This window comes from Diplotaxodon limnothrissa, linkage group LG20 (genome assembly GCF_057381915.1).
Source record: "Diplotaxodon limnothrissa isolate DT_005_m linkage group LG20, D_limnothrissa_male_GT1.1, whole genome shotgun sequence".
In the NCBI taxonomy this organism is placed as follows: domain Eukaryota; kingdom Metazoa; phylum Chordata; class Actinopteri; order Cichliformes; family Cichlidae; genus Diplotaxodon; species Diplotaxodon limnothrissa.
The window spans coordinates 28,695,294-28,717,426 of NC_140615.1; the positions used below are offsets into that span (position 1 = coordinate 28,695,294).

The following is a 22,133-nucleotide window of genomic DNA, read 5'->3' on the forward strand; positions in this document are numbered from 1 at the left end:
AAACCAACTCTCCAAACCACCCCAAGAGTAAAAGCAAATGCTCACTTTAAATATCATCACAGATTCATATGTAACATTTTGTGCGTGAAAGCCTGAGTTCTGAAAACAGCCTCAAACTTTAGCTGAAGCTGAATAAAATACCTAAATCCCAGCTATAAGATATACTGCCCTGAAATGTAGTCTGTGTAACATTTGAACTGACCTGATTCATCATTTGGTATCTAATGACATGATAAGACATTTCCCCCCCAGAGAAGTCTAAATTAAAACCATATTCACAAACAAAACCGAACCAAAAAACAAACAAACAAAAAACCCTGAGAAGTTCTGAAAGACATCTATGCTTCTTCTCTTTTTGAATATTTTAAACCTTTTTGATATAAAACAACTTGCTGTGTTCATCAGCACACTCCTCACAGAAAAATATAGCACACTGTTTCATCTGATCTTTCTCCATATGTAAAATCTCCCTCTCTCACTAGAAAAGCTTCGTTTTGGCCGTCTTTTTTCCATTTAAATTGACACAGTTTGCTTCTGTGGATGCGCCCTCTTCACTATCCTCGTTGATGTTCGACCAGCTGGGTTTCAGAGGAGTCAGCTCTGGGGCTATTATGTCTCCATCCTGCGTGAGAACAGAAACAAAAGATACTGATGTTGAGACAAGTGGTGGAAATAAACAAGTGATTGCAGGAATTGAAGGATCTGGAAGACAATTCTTCCTTTCTAGGACATTGACTTAGTCTTTAAGCAAAAGACAGGAGCAGCAAGCAACTTATGCCTTTTTAAATTATGCAAAAATGCTAAAGTAACAAGGCCTCAGAGCATGTTCTATATGATTAGTACTGATACTAGATGTAAAGTAAAACTAAAATATCTCGATCTGTCACTTCCTTTAATGCACAGAGAAAATGTCTCTCTGCTGTTAGTCAGTGGAAGTGCTGTCAAACAGTTGCTTTCTCTTCAGCAACAAAAGATTAGTGTTTACCCTCTATGTCCTTTCTAATATGGGGAGATGTTTGCCTGGTTGTTCAGGGTCTGAGCCAGCTGTGAGCACCTTTTATTTACTTCAGCCTGCTGCTTAGAAAACAGCTGATTACTAAATCATCTAGCAGTCACAGAGCAGTTTTATAGATCCTCTATAGTGCAGTTTCTGGCCACGTGGCAAGTGTAAACTCAGTATTTACATGTCTCCTCGATTTTTTTTGTCTGTATATTTGCCTTTTTAGCTGCCAAATCCCAAGCTTTTCATCATTTCGTCACCAGGTTTAGCCTTATTTACATGTTTGTTACTTCTTCTGTACAAACTGCACCACAAATTCCCAACCATATAACTCACAGATGGCATCTCAGCTATTTGTGCTCTTTGTTTTCCCTCCACAAGGTTTCAGGTTGTCTTTATCACCATTTTGAGTATACTGAATAACAAAATTAGGGAGTTTGTTTTAGAATATATTGGTTTTTGGAAAATATTCAGGATGCAAATTGAGGTTTTGGTCCTTTCAAAGCATGGAGACTTTTTTTGTTTTTGTTTTTTTACAGGAATCACAAGCTCAAATATGTGACAAAACATTTCTAAGTCACATGACCAACCCTGGAAATAATAATTCTTTGTGAAAAGGCTTTTGTTTGCTATTGGTACAGTGTATGAAGAGCTGCCAGCTGCAGTGGAAAGAACGATATGCAAGTCACGAGAGGGAGTTCGACTGTTAAGTGATGCTACTTATTCCGGATTTAACAGCATATCGGTTTCAAATTCATACATAATACTTCGTAAACACGAATGCTAATGAGCTGTATGTTCATTATGTTAAAAAACAGAAGTGGCATTATATCTAACCTAAAAGCAAACCACACAGTCTTTTAAAAGTTCTGTGTACAATTTTATTTTTTAATTGGCTCCTTTTGTCATGGAGGAGTAGAGAAGCAGCTCTCTGACTTCCATCCTGAGGCCACCACACTGGAAAGCTTTCCAGTGTTTTATGGACACACTTTCTAGGCACTGCCAAGAAATTCTGTCCATAAGAGCGATGAACAGAATATGTGACAAAAAGAAGGTCTGACAGAGTTCTACGCCCTCAGTGAACAAGTCTTGTGCCCTTATGGGCCCGATATACACTCCCACAGGGCACACTGTGGGAGGATACACCAAGCCTTTTCCAAGTCCACAAAGAACATGCCTCTCCAAGTTTCCTGGAGAGGGTGCAGAGCTGGATCAGTGTCCCAAAGCCAGAAAACAAAAAGCACACTGTTGCAGCTAAACAGTTATGTGGGACGTATAAAGGTCTGTGAATGTAAACACTTGATACAAATGTTAAAAACATCTATTATAGCTTGACTGAATCAGCTAATAATCTAACATAACTTACCTGCACACTCTGCAGATATAACATGCTACTAATGGCCTCTTTTTAGAATTTAAAGCACCAGATAATTGCAGCCGAAACTTGGAGATAAATTGCATAACTGCCGCAAGGAGAGGACAACTGTTACACATGCCTTTATCCACACATAATAACATATGGATAAAAGCAATTAGCACTTAAGCCCATGCAATCCACATAGACTCTTGCATTACCGCTGCAAGGCTGGAAGGCGTGGCAGAGAGGTAACAACACAGACCTATTCATTATGTGACTCCATTCAATATTTTAACCACTGTCGCTGCATTCAACTGCAATTCTTTACAGTGCAGCAGATAAAAAGTACCTGAGGCTTTGAGAAGTTCCTGTCCATGCACCACTGAACAAAGTGCTTCTTGGCAGCCTCCAAAGTCTTATCATCTGTCTTCTTACAGTAGACCCTGATCAGCTGCTCAACAAAGTGCTCTGGAAGAAGTTTAGACACCTGACAAGAACAACAGCAGCCACAAATTACAGAGGCGGAGGGAAAGAGACACTCTTTTTTTAAAAGAAGAATAAATGAAAAACCAAAGGAAACGTGCTCATATATTCAAGAATTTACTTCTGACCTGATTCTTGCGTATCTGGATGGCTTTAGTCACATCGTTCTTGCAATAGAAACGCACATTGTTGATGGGGTTCTTCTCCTTCATCCCATAATCCATGACAATAACCTAAAACAGACAAAGTATTACATCGAGAAGAGCCTAAAGCCCCAAAAGTACAGGCAACACCCTTAACTCCAAATATAACTAAATCCAATGACAAGCAACAAAAGCATATCCATATTAAAAAGAATCTCCCGGTTTTAAGGCCATGAGCAAATTATATGATAAATATTAACATTAATTAAAAACTCACACTAACTACGAAGTCCTCTGGCTGTAGATTGACGTCCTGGGTGCCGCTCTGAGGGATGGATCGGGCCAGGTCAGCTTCCAAGCTCTTGATCGTCTCCTTGTAAACAGCAAGAAATTGCAGAGTTAACAGATATATCATTGTATCATATTTTTTTTGTTACATATTATAAATAACTGAAATTCTATATATAGCATGTAAATAAATAAAAAAAAAAAACTAACAAACATAGAACCACAGAATGAGCAATTTCTCATATCAAATCCATTTGGCAAAACAGCAGAAACATAACAGGCAGAGTTTTCCATTTCTTTTTTTAATTAGCGAACTGCAAAATGTCAACATTTGGCTGAAACTTCAGTACTGATCATTTTCTTTTCTGTATGCGTCGGCGAACAGAGAATCTCTCTGTGTTTTGTTGTTTTGTTTTATTTCTTGATTGCACAAAACAAGCAACCGGGAAAGCTCGGACTGCAACTCACGTTATCAGCTGTCAGATTACGTTCATTTCAGTATTAACTGAAACATTATGTCTTTACTTTCAGGACACATAATGTCCCCTCATCACCACCATCATCATCATCTCAAAGTGCAAAGATAATTAGGAAGTTAAATTAGGAGGAGTTCATGCTTTCTCCCTGCATGCTGCAGTGATAAGACAGAAAGACGGCTGCTGTTAGTCTGCAAAGTAGGAAGATTGTTACAAACTGCATACACGGTTGTTGTTTTAGTGTCTTCTTACATCATTTGTGCTGTTGCTTTGCAGAACATGCTCATTATCAATGGAAACAAGTGAAAAGATCACCTTCCTCCACATTTAAGCTCAGTCTGAACTTAAAATTAAGTCTTTTGGCTTTTTTAACCACAAGGAGTTTAATTAATTACTAACTTCAGCTCATCTTTTACTTCACTTGGATGCAGCCTCTTTTCATCCCTCTGCGTGTGTGTAGAGTAGAGGCTGGAGCTCAATCACAAATAACACTGAAAGCAAGTGCGTCATTTTCAATATTTTTTTCTATTATAAAATTTGTTTGTTGAGAGAAAACAAAGGTGGGAGAACCTCGTCGGGCCAATAAACGTGCTAAACCTGCTCCTTTTTACTGGGATTCTGATTTACTCAAACACCCCTGCCATCTTTTGCATTTTACTTTCAATTTTGAAGGCAATTTTTTAACCTTTCTGAGCTATTTTGTTATGTATTATTTTATTGAGCAAAGTTGTTTTAATTTTTTGCATGCTTTGTTGCTAATTCTTTTGCTTTTATAAGAAACCCTCTAAGAAAAAAAAAAATACCTGGGTGACAAGTATGGAAGTTTCTGAGGTAGTTTGGCCCAGACACTTGTAGAGGCGCCGGCAGACGATGTTGTGCAGGATCTGTTTCGCCTCTGCAAGCTCGGGGGAGGAGGAGTTGAGTATTTGTTCAAACACATTATCTACCAGGCAAACAAAGAGGGTACAGGTAAATAAAGAACCAAAAATGTCAGTAAATCATTTCAATATTTAAAAAGATCCTTCAATAAAAATGTGGCTTTACGGTTCAATCTCTCATGCACACGATTATCACAGAAACACAAATTAGTCTTTTTCTACTCATCTGAGTTACTTGACAAGCACAACACAAACTGTATTTTAGTGCATAAGTGGCTGGAGTTTATTAGTTAGTTAATTAGTTGATTAGAAATTGTACCTTAACACCAATCATAATGTTTCTTTTTTTCTCCATATATTAAAAGCGAGGTTCTTTAAACCAAACTGGTATTTCCACAAGTTCACCATTAATCACAGAGGCAGTTAACACAGTGCACAAACAGATCAAGGTTGTCTGAGAGAATAAAAATATTTACTGAGGGTTTGCCAAAACTTGGTAGTCACTAAACCTGCAGGTGCACACTTAAAAGAAGCCAGCTAGTTCTGCAGATTATTAACAAGTAATGACAAGCACAAGTAATAAATACTGATCATGTTTAATTTAGCAGAATTTTCTTGGATTATCAATATCGATAAACACCTTTACTATACTGTCACTTGAAACACAAGTTTGAAAGTTACAGGTTTTGACTGAAAAAGAAATTAAATTTTCTTTTATACAGATAGTTTTTGATGGGATGAAGTCTTGACCTCGCCTCGTTTTTTGTCCTGATGCACTACAAATATAAGCTAACAACACCCCTTCATACACACCTGTCAGCTTGGTGTAGGCCACCATGTCATCAATGGCTGTGGAGAGCGTGAACATCTTCCCATCTGTACCTTCAAACTGAAGGTGTGGGTCTGCTTTTAAAAAAGCCTCTGTGATCCTGGAGAAACATGTCCAACAGATTTTTACATGTGAGGACATTTTGCTGTGTACAGTTAGAGAATATAAAGCATGAAGCAAAGCAAAACTATTAGAGGGATCAGCTACTCACATAGTCTCTATGATGTTGCACACTTTGTGCTGGTAGGCTCTTCTGTGAAGACAGTTCCTGGTGTGGAACATGTCATATAGATTTCCCACTTCCTGTTGAAGGGAGTGGATGTATTTTAGTGACCAAATATCTTTTAAAACTCAAACTGCTGCTTAAAGTAAGCAAACAGATGCAACAAAATCTAGCACCTTGTCTCGAGTGCAGATGTGCTTCTGCCCGTCCACCTCACACACCCTGGCAAAGTTTAGGAAGCGGCTATAATCAAAGTTGTTATTGATGCCCAGGTGGTAACAGTCCCTGAGTTAAGATGGAGAAAGAGAAACATAAGGGAGATAGGTAATTAAATCTAATAGAAAATATACAAACTAAGAAATCATTTTAAAACAAAACACTAACTCAATAAGCCCCACCTTGCAAAATAGTCCCACTTATCTACGTCAATGCCATTCCTTTTGTTGGCCACGATTTCGTAGAGGAAGGACTTGTCTTTTTGACGGCCTTTATACGGCCACTGTGGAGATGATTGATAATATCAGAAGTGTGATTAAACAGGGCAGTTATCTGCCTCAATTTCCAGCTGCTGGGTTTTTATAGTGTCAAAAACAAATGCAAAAAAATATACAAGCAGACAAAAAAAACAACAGACAACCAAAGGAAAACATTAGGGGAAAGAAAACAAAAAAACCCCCCCCCCCCACACACACACACACACACACACACACACACACACACACACACAGTATAAAAGTTGTTTAAGTTCACAATTAATGTGATGGCACCAAATCAGGTTAATGGTTAACCTAATAAACTTGCACTTTATGCTAAAGGAGACTTTCCAATTGTCTTTCAATAATTACATTTTCAAAGTAAATTCATCTAAAGAATCTAAGAAAAAAAAGTTAAGGTTAAATATAAAAAACTAAACTTCAACAAGGTTTTTTTGAACCTGAAGATTTTGGATTAGTCTAAACCTTCAGCCTACACTGTAGTCTGATGTGCCCAATATAGAGAAACTCTAACAGAAGTCTCAACATAAAGACACAGTTTCACCTGTGATGGTATAACAATGCATTGCAGACACACACACCAGCGTGTAAATATACATACAGACTAAAGTGTAGATTTAAAGCAGGGCTCTAAATCCTGGTTTACTTCATACAGAAATCACATATCCGACAGTGGAGCGTTGAAGTTACTGACATGTTCCATTCAGGAATAACTGATAGGTACCTTTTTGCCCTTAGCTGCTGTTTTGTCTAATGGTCCAGCAATCTGCTCCTTAATGAAGTCCAGGTCCTCAGGCAGCACCAGCCCGTGCTCCTCCATCACAGGCCTCAGCCCGTTGGCCTCCACCAGGTAGTCAAACATGGAGAGAGAGGCAGTCTCATGCTGGGAGATACACAGTAGATTGAACTATCAGTGACTTGAAAGTGCTGACTTCAGAATAAACATGACAGGAAACAACCGTGAAAGCTCGTCTTATCTCTCACGTTTGCCAGACAGCATGCCTGTGGTCATAACGTACACAATGACCGTGTGCTTAGTGTTCTTATCAGCTCTCCTTATCAGTCTGAACACTACAATCGCTATCTTTGCCATTAACTGAGAAAGTTTCAAATCAAATAATGCTTTGTGCTTAGGTCTTGACCCGCAGTTGTTATAATTGCCAATAAAGAGCTTCTGTAAACAAAAACCACAAAAATTGATCTTCACTGTAAAGTCAAGTGGAAATAATTTTCAGAACTATGATTTGATTTTAAAAAACAGTTTCAACTATCGATAGAATGAAGGGAGTTGAGCAGGTAGGCATTTTAAAAGCCTACATCACCAATTAAATGTTAACATTAGCTGGATGTCTTTAGGTAGCAGTGAAATTATTTACACAATAGCACTCAAGCTTCATTATCCTCCAAAGTGAGATGACTTAGACAACTCGAGGCTTTTCCTGTAACTTCCCAAAAGAGCCACAACAAAGATCGCCTGTTTTCCAGACAGTAGTCATCATCTGTCTGGAAAAAGTCAGATCCAGTGTGGTTTTATTTTTAAAAACATCTTGTTAAAGCAGTAACTTCCTAATTTTAAACAACTCAGAAACAGAAACATTATTTCCTTTAGAAATTATAACTAGCTTCAGGACTTCAGGTCAAGTATGATGGCTTTTGAAAAAAAAAGTATTTTTTCTTGCATGCTTAAATGCAAGTTCTGGCAAGTAGGTTGTAGATGTGACTCACTGGTGCTGATTCTCATTTCTTTGTTTGCCAAATAGTTTTATTAAGACTCACTGCAGCAGCTAAAACCTCAAGAAAACAACATGTCAACAATGCAAGAGTAGTTTCAGGGAAAATGAAACTGAGGACATTGAGAGGCTCCACGCTGCTACTGAGAAAAAGTGGAGCTACAAAAATATGTAATTATATATTTTTATTTTGGGTTACTCAGAATAAAGTGGTGCTGAACTACTGCGACTCCCTGTGTGGCTGATACTGCCCTGTATGCGACCTTGTGTGTTCTCCTTAACTGCTGTTTTCATTTAACATTTGTGCCACAGAGTTCAGTACCTTCCAGGTTATACCAGGACGTGCTTTGGGGATGAACACACCATCGAACATGTGGGAAAATGGTCCATGTCCTAGGAAGGGAAAAGTACATAATGTGTTTGTGTTAACTTTGCTCCACTGCGGTCTGGTAAACAGATGATAAGAATAAAATAACACAGCTTCACTTTTATTTTAACTTGTGCTGAGACCCAGTAAGTAATCACGGTAAACGCAGCATTGGTTGAGCAAATTGCCTTTAGTCCATTTTAATTTACATCAGTATCATGTGACACGTTTTAATAAGTTTCTTTTATAACACCACTTACCCAGGTCGTGGCACAGCCCAGCAATCTGCACGCACAAGATGTCTCTGCGAGAGATAAGGAGCTCCGGCTGCCTCTCGTTTAGAGCTTTTACAAGCCGTCCAGCCAAGTAACCCACACTGTGCCAGGACAAAACAAAATCGCTAATTTCAAACAAGATACACAGTGAAACTTGATTATGTGATAAATTTCACTTTTAGTTTAGCAATTTCAGGTATTTCAAGCAATGAGTTTATCTGAAAAAAAAAAAAAAAAAAGGTTGGCAAGGTTTAAAAATGTGCAACACATCTATGTTTAACAGTCATTGAAATGTTGACTTTGTGTGTTGTTATTCCACTTATTTTCTGCCATACCCATATTTGCCAGTATAACAGAAAGCTGTTATTAGCCATGAGGCAGGCAGGGCTGAATAGGTTGTTTGTCACTGTAAAATAAACTTGGAGCTAATTTTTCTGTGTGACCTGTGATAAAACTCTAATACTATTATATTAGAGAGAAGGATATGCTCTTCAGTATGATTTTACAGCTTTATGTGTAGTTAACAGCAAAACAAGATCAGTTTAACACTTCTCAATAAACAGTCTGTTGAACTAAAAACATACCCAAGCGAATGTTCGAATCGGTTGTGGGACGCTCCGGGAAAGACAAAGTAGGTCCCTCCTAGCTGCTTGATGTTTCGCAATCTTTGGAACTGAGGTGTGTCGATGATTTTTATGAGAAGCGGGTGTAACGCCACATGCCCGTGGATAGGATCGTTAAACACCTGGAAGCACAAACAATAACAAACAGTATGAGTATACCACCACAAAAGACATTTATGTGGCCGTACATACAGTATATTCAACACAGCAGTGTGCAAATATGCTCAGTTTACACTTCAGTGGAAATGTTGGCAAACATTTCTTTGGCTACGTTCACACTGCAGGCGAAAGCGCATCAAATCTGACTTTTTTGACCCTATGCGACCCATATCCGATCATGGTATGACAGTGTGAACAGCACACATCCGATATTTTCAAATCTGATCTGGGTCACTTTTGTATGTGGTGCTGAATCTGATACATATCTGATGTTTTAGAAAGCGACTGCTGTTTGAATGGTCATGTCCCATTAAATCCGTCTTTTACGTCACTGACACAAGACAGACGCCAATTATCAGCGCTGGAGAAGACATCGTGAACGCTTCCTGGCCATCCAGTGTAGATGTTAGTGAAACTGTTGGGAAGACAACGTTGGAGAAACGTGAACATTTTATTTGTACTGTATAATCTGCAGATTCTGACAGAAATCCCCAACTATCCTAAGCACCGCTCCTCTAAAACAGCAATAAGGATGATTATTAGGCCATATGTAAATAACAAAATAACTTTATAACTTAAAGCAAAATTGGGAAACGTAAAGTCTGAAACAAGTCTTTATATTAAGGGCCATCAGTCAAACAATACTGTTGGTCTGGGTGTAAACAGAACACGTTGTGTGTGACGTCTTCTTTTGTGCATGCGGGCCGCTTTGAGGGTCGTGAACGGTTCACACTAGAGCGCGTTTGCTGTCACATTTTATTTGTAGTGTGAACAATCAGACAAAAAAAACCTTATGATTACCAATGGATATATTTATATAGTCCAAATGTAGATGACTTCCAGAACCAAAAAGACTTTCTGAAACCCTGTTTTCAGCACACATCTTCAATTTTAATCTTTTATGGTTTGACTAAAATACAGCAATTAATTCTTGACATTTCCTGCCTGAAAAAATGGCAAAAGAGGTGTTATCAATATGGCTGCAGAGTGACAGGAATTTGGTTAATTTAAAAAGTTCTAAATTTTTCTTAGGTATCAGGTAGGTCCTTCTGCCAGTGAGGACAGAGAATGTCTTTCATTCAGAGACTGTGGTGGTGTTATGCCAGATTTCCTAACAGCTTATCCAAATCAGGGTTGCAGTGCTCCACGTTTCCGTTTCCCAAATTGTGAGTTACTTATCTCCACAGCGATGAAAGCGCACAAAACAGTGAAACAACTGTTACCTTGCTTGGCTCAGTTTCAATCTGCCACAGCTTCCTGAGGCTGTTTAGGATCCGCAGACGGTCACCCAGACACCTTGGAAGAATAAAATAGAAAAAGAAGAGGTAGAAATAAAAGTGAAAAAGTTGCAGGAATATCTGGTGAGATGCATAAAATGTCTTGCGTAATATTGATAAAATTAGAAACGTCCTGTGTTAGAGTGATGCTGAAAAACTAGTCCACCAGGTTGCTGTGAAAACAGAAGCAGAACGGGAGGCAAGGAATTCAGTTTTTGAGTTCTCACCCGTGGAACCAGTTCCACTTTGGGTTCAGGAAACAGACACTCTTCTCAGTCTCTTCTTTTAAGATGAGACTTGATAAAGCTCATAGTTCGGCCTGGATCAGGTGATCCTGAATCATACCTTAGTTATACCGCAGCAAATGGCTGCTCCTCCCTGAGCCTGGCTCTGGTGGTTTTTTTTTTATGGGTGCTGTACATACACACCAAATTGCCCTTCTTTGACACTACAGGTGTGCACTGCTCTCTTTAATGGATTAACCAGCTGTGACACAAACTGATTGCTGATGTTTCTATGCATTTGTTTTAGGTCCAATAACTTTGACTATATTGATAAATAGCCTGTAGTAAGAAGATTTACGAAGGGTTATATGAAAATGTTGAAATTACCATTTTTGCAAGTTTTGTTATGACTGCATTATTGTACCTACTTTAAGTTCCACACGGTAATCCAACCCAGTACTTTTAAATATATTAATATACGTGCTTTGTTTTATTTCTTGCAATTTATACAGCCCTGTCAGCCAGATCGCTTTTGAAAGAGACATTTTAAATCTCAATGACATGAAAGATATGTAAAAGTCAGCTTGTACCCTGTGACAGGGATGCTCTCTCTGAGTCAAAATGTATGCATGTACGTATGTATGTGACAGCTTACAGTTCAGCGTGTAGTTTACAGTGGTTTAAATATTGGTAATCGTTTTCTGGCAAAGAAACCGGAAATTGCTTTTTGGCAGGACACCAGACTTCCCCCAGTCCACACGCCCAACCCAAGTTTTACAGAGGACGCACTTACTTTACGCCAATCTTCTCCAGGTCAGCATCCCTGAGATCCCGAAGCCCGACACCTGTGATTTTTTGTGCTGTATAACACAACAGTTTCAATGTTAGCTTAGATGTTACAATAAAAACAGAAGTCCGCAGATTAGCGCTAATAACATTTAGCTTCGAGCGCCTAATTTAAGATAGCAAAAGCAGAAAACCAACCCTTGAATGTGTCCACCCATTCTCCAAGACCTTCTCTTTGCAGGTACCGGCACATTTCCTCCACTCCCCACTGCATGTAGTCCGAATCCGACACCCGGACCACTGACACTTTCTTTTCCGGCGTTTTGAAGCTATCGTCTGGGCTTGAAACCGCTGCTAATGGTCGCTTTCGGTTCTCCATGGTGAGCTAACAAACTGGCACCTTTTCGCTTTAGATGCGCAAGTTAAGGCACGACAAATTGTAGCCGATAGCCGTTCTCCCGTCGACTACTGCAGCTGATCTGACAACTGTGCAGAGAAGACACGAGAGAAGTGAAAAATGCCGGGGTTTTGACTTTCCCCAGGGAGCCACAAAACATAGCGAAACACTAACAGCGCTTCCGGGGATTCCTTTCAAAATAAGACTGTTTTGTTCACATGGCTGACCGACCAAGACGTTATGACTCATTGTTTTCTCTTAAAGGTAAATTATATTATGCTCAGCTATAGTGATTTTTTTTTAAATTGCTCTTCATGTGAAAACAAAATTTGTGTGTCCAAATAATGTTTTCAGTATGCCATTTTAATGGGATATTGCAGCATAAAACCCATCTTAACGCCCTGCTTTTTGGGTGGCATAACCAAAAAGCAAAAGCAAAGATCCCCCCAAAACTATTATCGTTCCACATTTCCATTCCCCATCTAATCTGGGCTATTTTTTATTACTGACTGATCAGTATTGGCACTGCTAAATTATTATTTGGGCTTGGTGTTCTCCACATGAGGCCCAGAAGTTATGAACTGGGTTTGGTATATGTGATGGCAAGTGCCATCTGGGTCTGCTATAACCAAATGTTAAAAGGTCTTGATGTATGCTCAATCATCCACGTAAGTAAATCTCCAAAAGTTGATTCTGTTCATCTGGACGTAGCGTTTCATCACTCATCCAAGTGACTTCTTCAGTCTCAACTGACTGTAGGTTTCCCCAATCTTATAAACAGTACATTTGCATAATGACTGAAACCAGCACACTGAAGGAACAATGGGCTGGGAGGTCAGTTCCTTAATCTTAATTATGCAAATTCTCATGAACATTGATCAACAACCACTGAGATTGGGGAAACCTGCAGTCAGCTGAGACTGAAGAAGTCACTTGGATGAGTGACGAAACGTTTCTCCCACAAAACGCTACGTCCAGATGAACAGAATCAACTTTTGGAGACAAATGTTATAAAACACCTGATATCTCTGACATCTGGCTTGTACTGTACGGCAGACTTGTAGCTGACCTAATATTGACCCGAATCGAGAATATCACTCAGGGTCAAGTTTGACTTATAGGAATGGCACATTTGGGCCACTTTTGAGCCTGACATATCTGTGTTTACCTCAAAAAGTATTTCCATAAAGTTCTGGGTCTTTATGACAGCAGACTCTGAATACAGAACAAAACCAGAAGCCCATAACTCAGACACTTATACACCAAAGATTATGATGTTGAATTATAAAAGTATCCAATGACTAAAGATGACTGAAAAAACAACAACAATTTTATTCCTGTTTTTCTGATACGCTCACTAATTCCCTGTTAAATTTTATAGATCAATAATCCCTTATAAAGAGTACTGCTAAAGTATTGGTTAATAATTAAATAAATGAAGAAGATCTTCTTGATACGTATTTAAAAAATATGCAACACATTCTGCTTCCGGTCTATAACTCGCTACTTGCAGACAGCTTGATGCACGTGCCAAGTACTTGGATGACAAGTAGGGGGCGGAGCAAATTGCGATGAAGCGAGCATGGCTATTCAACTACGAAGTTAGTTGGGCCAGATTTTCAAACCGAGGAATTTATCTGGGCCAGATATTTTTTTTGAAGCCAGTAAGCAGCAGATCATGATCAATTTCAAACCCACACAACTGTATTGAAAAACAAGTAATTTTTTTATTCCTTTTCCCCTGTAAATCTGGTGACCTCTCACAAATGCACACCAAAAGGTCCATTTAAAAAAGGGGGCCATAACTAAACTATTTTTTGCACATTTGAAATAATAATAATAATAACAAAAAAAACATTTTGATAATTCCCTTTCAAATTAAAATAAATATTTCGCTGACCACTCACTTTTCCTGCCATGGATGGAGTCCCATCCGTCACAAGTATACAGACACGCTTCATATCCAAACCATTTTCCTCAAAAAGAGCTGAAATCTTCTCAAACATTATTTCGCCAGCTCTGTGTCCCTCTAACGGTAGTAAGCCGAGCAATTTCCCATCCAAAAAACGGACATATACGCACAACTGTGCATTATCAGTTCTGTCTGTGACCTCCTGCTATAGACATTACATCAGTTTTCTTCAGGTCATCTAACAGCATTTCAAATTCGTCTGACGCCAGAACTTCAACTCTACGAATATTTGAACTGTCCTACAGGGGTACGTTTTTAATAGCAGATGTCACACTTACTTTAATTTATTCATCACTTTTCACCGCATCCACCACGGCCAGCATGCAGTATTTCACCGTTTCAGAATCTGTGAAAGGTCTTTTTTTCTTCGCCAAGAAGCAGGAAGGGAAGATGCTGCAGCTCTCTCTTGGGCTGTACAGGACCCTCACCATGGTAGTACAACTCCGGTTGTAAGATTATTAAACTCGGTAAAATGAATAAGCATTTGTCAGTCCAGGCAGGGTTAAACCGACAGTTTTCATTGTCAGTTTCATTTTGCGCTTTAGGAGTGAGAAAGACATGCTGTTGTCGCATCATATATTACAATGATTGTTTAATATGTTTACATCACGGTGCATTGTGGGTTAAATATTGCTAGGCTGCTAGGAGTGTTGCATTCACAGTCTACACTACGCTGTAGGAATTTTTAAAATTTTTTAAATTAATTAATGAATAAATTTTTTGCGTTTTCTCTGTGTTTCTGCCAGGACAACAGGCAGGGCCACTCGCAGGTTGCTTCTGGGTCGCATTTGGCCCGCGGGCCGCCATTTGAATAGGCTTGACATAAAGTGACTCGGTGACGTAAACGCGTAAAAAAGGCGGTGTTATGTACAGTAACTTCATATCGATTAAAAACGTCGGAGCTGTCAAGGAGAGACGGTCATTATCATGGACGCTATGCGGTAAAGCACACGGATCAAACAACACTGTATAGTAGTCTGCTCTGTTCTTTAAATATTTAAAATACAAGTGTAGCAATTTTATTCTATTTACTTTGATTAATTAATTGAATGGTTTATAAAACAAGTAAAATAAATATTTGCATAGTTATAATTTTTTTCTCTAATTTCTTATAACTATATCTAATGATACTAATGTACTAATGATAACCCCATTTGAATCAATTCTACCATCAGTTTTGGTGCTTACAATTCACTCTCATAAATGTAAACTGTAAACCTGCTGCTGGATTTTTAGTCATCCATTATACCTTGAACTTGTTCCTATTCACCATCAGTAATTTGATTTAGTGTTATTTTCTCAAAAATCATAAATATAAACCACATGCTTGGACATGTCTTAAAGCTCTACCTCAGTTTTCTAGTATCTGGCTGTGCACTCTGTCCCTCACCTTTTACTTCCTGTATGTTCTGCCTGTAGATGCTTGTTTGCAGTAGTAAGGTGTGGACCTTCAAGTCACCAGCTGTTGTTAATCAGCTGTTGTCATAAATACCTGGTGCCCACTCCAACACCCTGCCACATTGTAGACTGATGTTAAAACACTTAGCTGAATATGTAGCTGTTAAGAATAGGTGCATTTCTAGCCTGATAGCATCAGTGCTTCTTCCCCAGCCTAATTCCTGCAACCTCCCTCCTTTGGCTCAGCCTTGGATGATCTTTTTAATACCAGTTTATCATCTGTTATTGATAGGAGAAAATGCCCCATAAAATGGGAAATAAATGGCCTTTAAATTAGGAAAGTAAGGTAAACTAAAATGTTTACCTTTTTTCCATCGTTGTATGTATGGGAAGTCAATATACACTTTTATAAATATAGCATTATATCAAAATTTCTTCTTTTGGTGTAACTTCAAAATGATACAACAGAAAGAGAAAAGGAGCTTTTATTTTGAATAGACCAGAAATCAACAAACACATCTAAACAGTAAAACAGCTAAAAGTTTCAATTAACCTTTGGTAGGTTTTCATTTAGAGACCCATTACATAATAAAGAATAAATTTTCACACAGTCAAAACTCACAAGAATACCCAATGCTTGTCTTAACCATATATTGATCAGAGCTGAGCTATATGATATAATATAATAGTGAAAATTGCGTGATATATAGTTTATTCAATACATGACTTGTTTTAGATTTTAGGTTCTTACTTCACATTGATACATATTGAAGAAAGTAAAAAAGCCTTGCTAACCACAAAACCATATCAACTGGAGATGTGGAAGATTTACAAATCATTCACTATGTAAATATATTGGTTATATTTAATTTCCAAACTAAACCACTTAGTTAAAATAAAAGACAAAAAACAAAAAGAAGATATTGTAAAATAGACAAAGTACTTAACTTTTATGATTTAAATTCCTGTTTCAGAATCTCTGCAGTATCATTAAAACTTAGTGTCTGAATGTTTAACATCTTCAGATTCACTGGGCGTCTCCTGGTGTTGCTTTTTTGACGTCACTCTAATTCTCCTCCACCTCCTGTATTTATATAAAGTTCATTAGTACAACCAAAAAGGCAAAGTTATAAATCTGTAATTTGTAATTAGGACTCTAATATTAATACCTTTTTCACAGCCTCGAAGCACTTCTTTGCATCTTCCAGACGCTTATCATTACGTCTCTTCCAGTAAACCCTAATATGCTTCTCAGAAAAGCATTCTGGGAGAAGATTGGATACCTGACAACAAGGACAGTGACATAAAAATGACAAAATGTGCAGCAGAAAGTTGCCCTATATATGCACTGTGATTCTGACCTCTTCTGGCTTGATCTTGAATCCAATGGTAGGGTTAAACTTGCTGTAGAAATATGTATAGTTACGGATCGGGTCTTCATTTTTCTTTCCATAGTCAAATTTGGCAACCTAAATGAGAAGTGTGACAGAGAAGCTGGTGTTTATATTCACATGTAAATAATGGCTCATTGGAGGTTCGCAACATCTTTTGAAACAAATGATTATTAACAAAATCCAAGATATTAAGAAAAGACTTATTGAAGGCAATTAAATTAAAAACTCACTTTAACTTCAAAGTTGTCGTTTTCAACCTGTTTTCCATCCTGTTTTCCATCCTGTTTTCCATCCTGTTTTCCATCCTTAGGAATGACTTTAGCCAGTTCTGTTTTTAAACGTTTAGTCACGTCCTGAAGTAAGGAAGAGAGAACCTGAGCCTTTATCTTATTATTGATTTGTTAATCTTGTTTTATAATGAATCCTCATTCTTACCTCTGCTTTCTCTTGGTCTTTTGTCTTGAGCTGAGAAAGTCAGAAAAAATGGAGTGAGAAGACAGAGATTTGTTCATTATTGGTAACAGTAAGAGAACCTTTACATTACACTCCTTCCATGTGTTTCTCAATTTTCAATTTTTTTTCTGTTTGAAACTGGACTTTTCTTAGATTCCTAAATTCAAGACTTTCTTAGGTCTTCCAAGACTTTAAAATATTTAAATCTACAGCTTGGTGTTTTAGTTCACACATAGAAAAAATACTCAGAAAGTAGTAGTAGTGTATACCTGTCTAGCTCCTGTTAGGGCATGTGTGTAAAGGCAATGTCAGAAAAGCCAGTCACATATCACGTGCTGACACCAGGCTTTATATTAGGTTGATTTTATTAACAACAACAGGGAATAAACATGGAGATTAAACTGGGCTAATAAGAGAGGTTTACGGAATAACTATTAAAGACTATGTATTGAAATCCCTTTCATCAAGCAACATTAGCAACAAAAATTTATTGTTGCTAAACGTTTTTTGCAGCCATGCACATGAAAAACTTGTTCCATTGTCAAAACTTTTTGGCCATGACTGCATATTCATAATGTCAGGTTTAGAAATTGTAGATAAGAAAACATCTTCAGCTGTCAATAGTGAACTTGTAATACAAACACATGAAAATCTAACTGCAGACCTTTATTTCACCCACAAGCTGGTACAAATCTCGACACATTATCCTCTGTATAATCTGTGCTGCCTCTTCCAGAGAGGAAGAGGTGGATTCATTTGAACAAGCACAAGCACCATGGTGGAGTATTTGTTCAATCACTTCATCTACAGAGCAAACAGAACAAATAAAGTGCATGTATAGACAACTTCAGATGTTTTAAAAGTTAAATGAGTAGTTAATTTTAAACACCACACTTCAAATCCTCTACCTGTCAGGTTGGTGTATGCCTCCATGTGCTTTTTAGCTTTGGAGAGTCGGCACGCCTTCCCTTTTGCCCATTTAATTTGGAAGTGTGGATCCTGATCTGCTTTTAAGAGAGCGTCTTTAATCCTGAATAAAAATGGCCAACATGTCAGTTTTAGGTGAGACAGTAGACAAATTAAATGTTGTGTAGTACTGACACCTGAACTACAGGTACTCACATAATCTCTACTGCCATTTTTACTCTGTGCTGGTAGGCTCTTCTGTGGAGAGAGTTTCTTGTGTGGAACATGTCATACAGATTTGCCATTTCCTGTTGAAAGCATGGCCATAGTTTAGTCACAGATAATGAGATAAATAGCTCGCTCTTTTCAAAATTAATTAAAAAAAAAAAAACAGGTCAGCACCTTGTCTCTAGAACAAATGTGCAACTGCCCGTCCACATTACACACTCTGGCAAATACGATAAAGCGTCGATGGTCAAAGTTGTTCTGGATGCCCAGGTGGTGGCAATCCCTGAAATAGGAGTGAGAAGATGTGGATTTCAAAAAACAACCATTCCCCCCACAAAGAGGTTCAAAGAATTCCTGAGATTCTTCATATCGTGTAGTAAAACAAACATTATTGAATATTGTTGATGCTCAACAGGAACTGATACAGAGAAATTTAGCAATACAAGTTAAAAGAGGACAGTTTTACTGGATAGCAAGCTTCACCTTGCGAAGTAGTCAAACTTGTCCACATCTATTCCATTTTGTTTGTTTGCCACAATTTCATAGAGAAAGGATTTTTCATTGTTTCGACCTTTATACAACTGCTGTGGAGATGAAGCCAGAATAATAACATTAGGCACAGTTTTTTCCAGGAATAATCCTGACTGATTTCAAAACATTCACACACAAAAACGATGAATACCTCATTCAGAGGTGAATTGTTCTTCACAGATCCTTTAATCATCTCCTTGATAAACACCAGGTCATTCTCATTGTCACCTTCTGTTATCAGTCCGTACTTATTCATCACTGGCGTCAGTTTATTGTCATCCACTAGGTGATCAAACATTAATATAGAGGCATCCTCATGCTGCAAGAACACAAAGACAAGCATTTTAATGATCACAGATTCAAAGTGGACCCCCCCCCCAAAAAAAAAAAAACCAAACAAACAAAAACACAGGTTAACTTCTCAGGTAATAAGTAATCAAACAACATTTATATGCATTTCAAATTTCAAATGTAACAGTCACAATTCCTTTTACAAAGCCAACAGGTCTGACCTAACCTGTGAAATGCATGTTCATTGTTAATTTACCATTTAGTGGAACTGCTGTAGCTAATGTTACTTGGCAAATTTATTAATTAAATTTTATTTAAACAAATAAAAGCCCCATCATAATAGATGTAAAATATTGACAGCAGTAACAAAAGGAGAGATTTACTGTTCTTCTTTTCACCACCTGCCTGCACCAATATGATTTTGTTTTTTGCTTTTACATCCATCTAAATTAGTATTCTTCAGTTTCTTTTACAGAGGCTCAGATTTTCCTAACTTTGGACAGAGACAGTTTGTTTTAAGTTTTCAGTCTTCAGTCACAGTGGAGCTAACTCAGTGAACCTGTATTTATTCTGTATGGACTTTGGATTTCCTCCAGTTACTTCTCAAAGTAGAGAAAGTGCTCAAAGTGTGTGGAAATAAAGTTTTGTAGTGCTTCAAGTGGTCAGTGAGACCAGAAAAACAGCAAAAATAATTGCTGGTCCATTTCCATTTTTTTCTGTATTTTTATATATGTTTCAGTTTTTGGAATGACTGCTACGACCCATTTCACACAAACTGAAACTAATATTTTTCTTTCTTACCTCCCATTTTTCATTTGGGTCTGCTTGAGGGTTGAACATTCCATCAAAGACATGAGAAAAGGGCCCGTGACCTTGAATTGAAGGGGGGAAAAAAAGGTGAATGTGTGTGAACTTCAGATTGGGTGATTTGTGATAAATTCCTGTCAGGCACTAGAAAAAATCAAATAAAAATCTATTTGATTATATTTGGTTACTAATACTTTTGTAAATTTCCAGGAAAAAACAGTCTCCTCCAACTTTCAAACAGAACAACTTGTTTGAAGGAGGGGTGTATGGACTACATGACAGAGCCACCTTACATCTTCAATATAATGCAGGTAATACGGAAAAACTGTGTATGATTTACCCAGGTCATGGCAAAGACCTGCAATCTGCACACAAAGGACATCTCGGTCATTGATGAGGGATTCTGAGTTCAGTGACGGCTCCTCTAACTGTTTTGCCCTCAAAGCTTTTACAAGCTCTCCTGCCAAATGCCCCACTCTGTATCACAAACCACACAGTTCACCATGAAACAAACTGAAAAAACAAACAATTTATCAAAAAATGTGTAACTCCAAACATGTTGACATACCCAACTGAGTGCTCAAAGCGGTTGTGTGACGCTCCTGGAAAAACATAATAACCGCCCCCAAGTTGCTTGATTTTTCGTAGTCTCTGAAACTGGGGTGTGTCTATGATCTTGACAAGAAGTGGAGGTAACTCGATGTGGCCATGGATGGGATCATTAAACACCTGAGTGAAAAAAAGAAAGGAATTTTTTTGATAAACTGTGTCTATCTAAAGATGAGTAGTAGTGCTGAGTCTTTTTTTTATTTTAAATTTATTCTCCCTTAATTTGATTTGTTACTATATTTCACTTCTTATTTGTCATAGACTGCCAACAGGCTCAATATACCATAACCATTAAAAAGGTACATGTGGATGGATTAATAACAGCTGTTGAAAAACCAAAAGGTAACAGTAAAGCATGTAATGCTGTGTGCTGCTCAGGACTGCACCCACACACCCATTTATTTTCCAAAGCAAGAGGGAAAAGAGTCATAGAATTAAACAAATAATGTTAAGGAATTAAACATGAACAACATAAAGTATTTCCTAAAAACCATAATCTACAACTTACCTTTTTTCTGTTTAATATTTTACTGCAAAATGCTACCAAACAAACACTTTAAGCATATGTGATGCAAGAAAGCCCATAGAGACAAAAAAAAAAAATTGGTCAAAGCTGTGATGTGATGTTTAGGTGTACATTTACTAGTGCTTTGCACAAGGGGCAGTCACTTCTGTTGGATTTTACTAAAGAGGCACAGTGCCAGTATTTTGGGGGGCATTTAGCCTGATGACACATTTGCAAATATGTAAACATGGGAGTGGAAAGTTTTTTACTGTTCTACTAACAGTGCACTGATTTCTATACCAAGATGTAGCTACTCAGTTTATCTCAATAATTATTACTATCAAGTAGCACAAATTAGTGCCTTAAAAACAAGCACACCCTCCCAGTGAGGCAACAATGTCTTAAATAATAATAATACTGTGGGTAATGTGAAAGTGCAGGTTTAATGCATGTTTTTTTTTTCCTAAAAGCATCATGAGCAGATAAATTAGGGGATGCTGAAGAAGAATAAATGTGGTTTTGATATAAAAGTAAAATATTAAAAATTTCTGTGACTGTGTGAGCTCTTTAGGACTTCGACTCAAGTGGAGCACAAATCCAGAGGGCGCATTAAGGGGGTCACAGATGCAGTGGAACCAGGGATTCTCTTCACCCGAGGTGCAATTTGTTTACAAAAAAAAGAAGAAATACTGATAGTCAGGCGGCACAGGTTGGTGGTATGAACAACCAAAAAGAAATTTGTACAAACAAACTGTTAAAAAAAAATGAAGGAGACTTATAAATCAACTACAGATAATTTCAAAGGCCGACCAGCCTTTATTCTTACAGAGCCACCGTGAACTCCACCCTCAGGAACTCAGCCTCATAAAGCTTAAGCCCCTCCCCTAAGAACAAACCATACAAGTAATTAATTAGTTTATACTCGATACTCATAACCAAACTATGACGATATTCTGTTTATCACTTCTGAGGCTTCGACACAAAAATCACAAATACAGAAGTTTATTCACAATGACTAAAAGGCTATTTA

General features: G+C 37.8%; 1 protein-coding gene across 1 annotated transcript; it reads right to left on the bottom strand.

The window, feature by feature from the left end:
• samhd1a (SAM domain and HD domain 1a) lies at nt 1–12,105 on the bottom strand. Its single transcript, XM_085345521.1, has 16 exons — nt 11,811–12,105; nt 11,620–11,686; nt 10,549–10,621; nt 9,128–9,288; nt 8,529–8,644; nt 8,224–8,294; nt 6,896–7,054; nt 6,076–6,176; nt 5,854–5,962; nt 5,666–5,757; nt 5,439–5,554; nt 4,551–4,690; nt 3,261–3,356; nt 2,969–3,073; nt 2,707–2,844; nt 1–622 (listed from the first exon to the last, which is right to left on the bottom strand). The coding sequence occupies exons 1-16, from the start codon at nt 11,989–11,991 to the stop codon at nt 479–481; spliced, it is 1,869 nt and encodes a 622-aa protein (XP_085201647.1). The 5' UTR covers nt 11,992–12,105; the 3' UTR covers nt 1–478.
• Nucleotides 12,106–22,133: the final 10,028 nt, after the last annotated feature.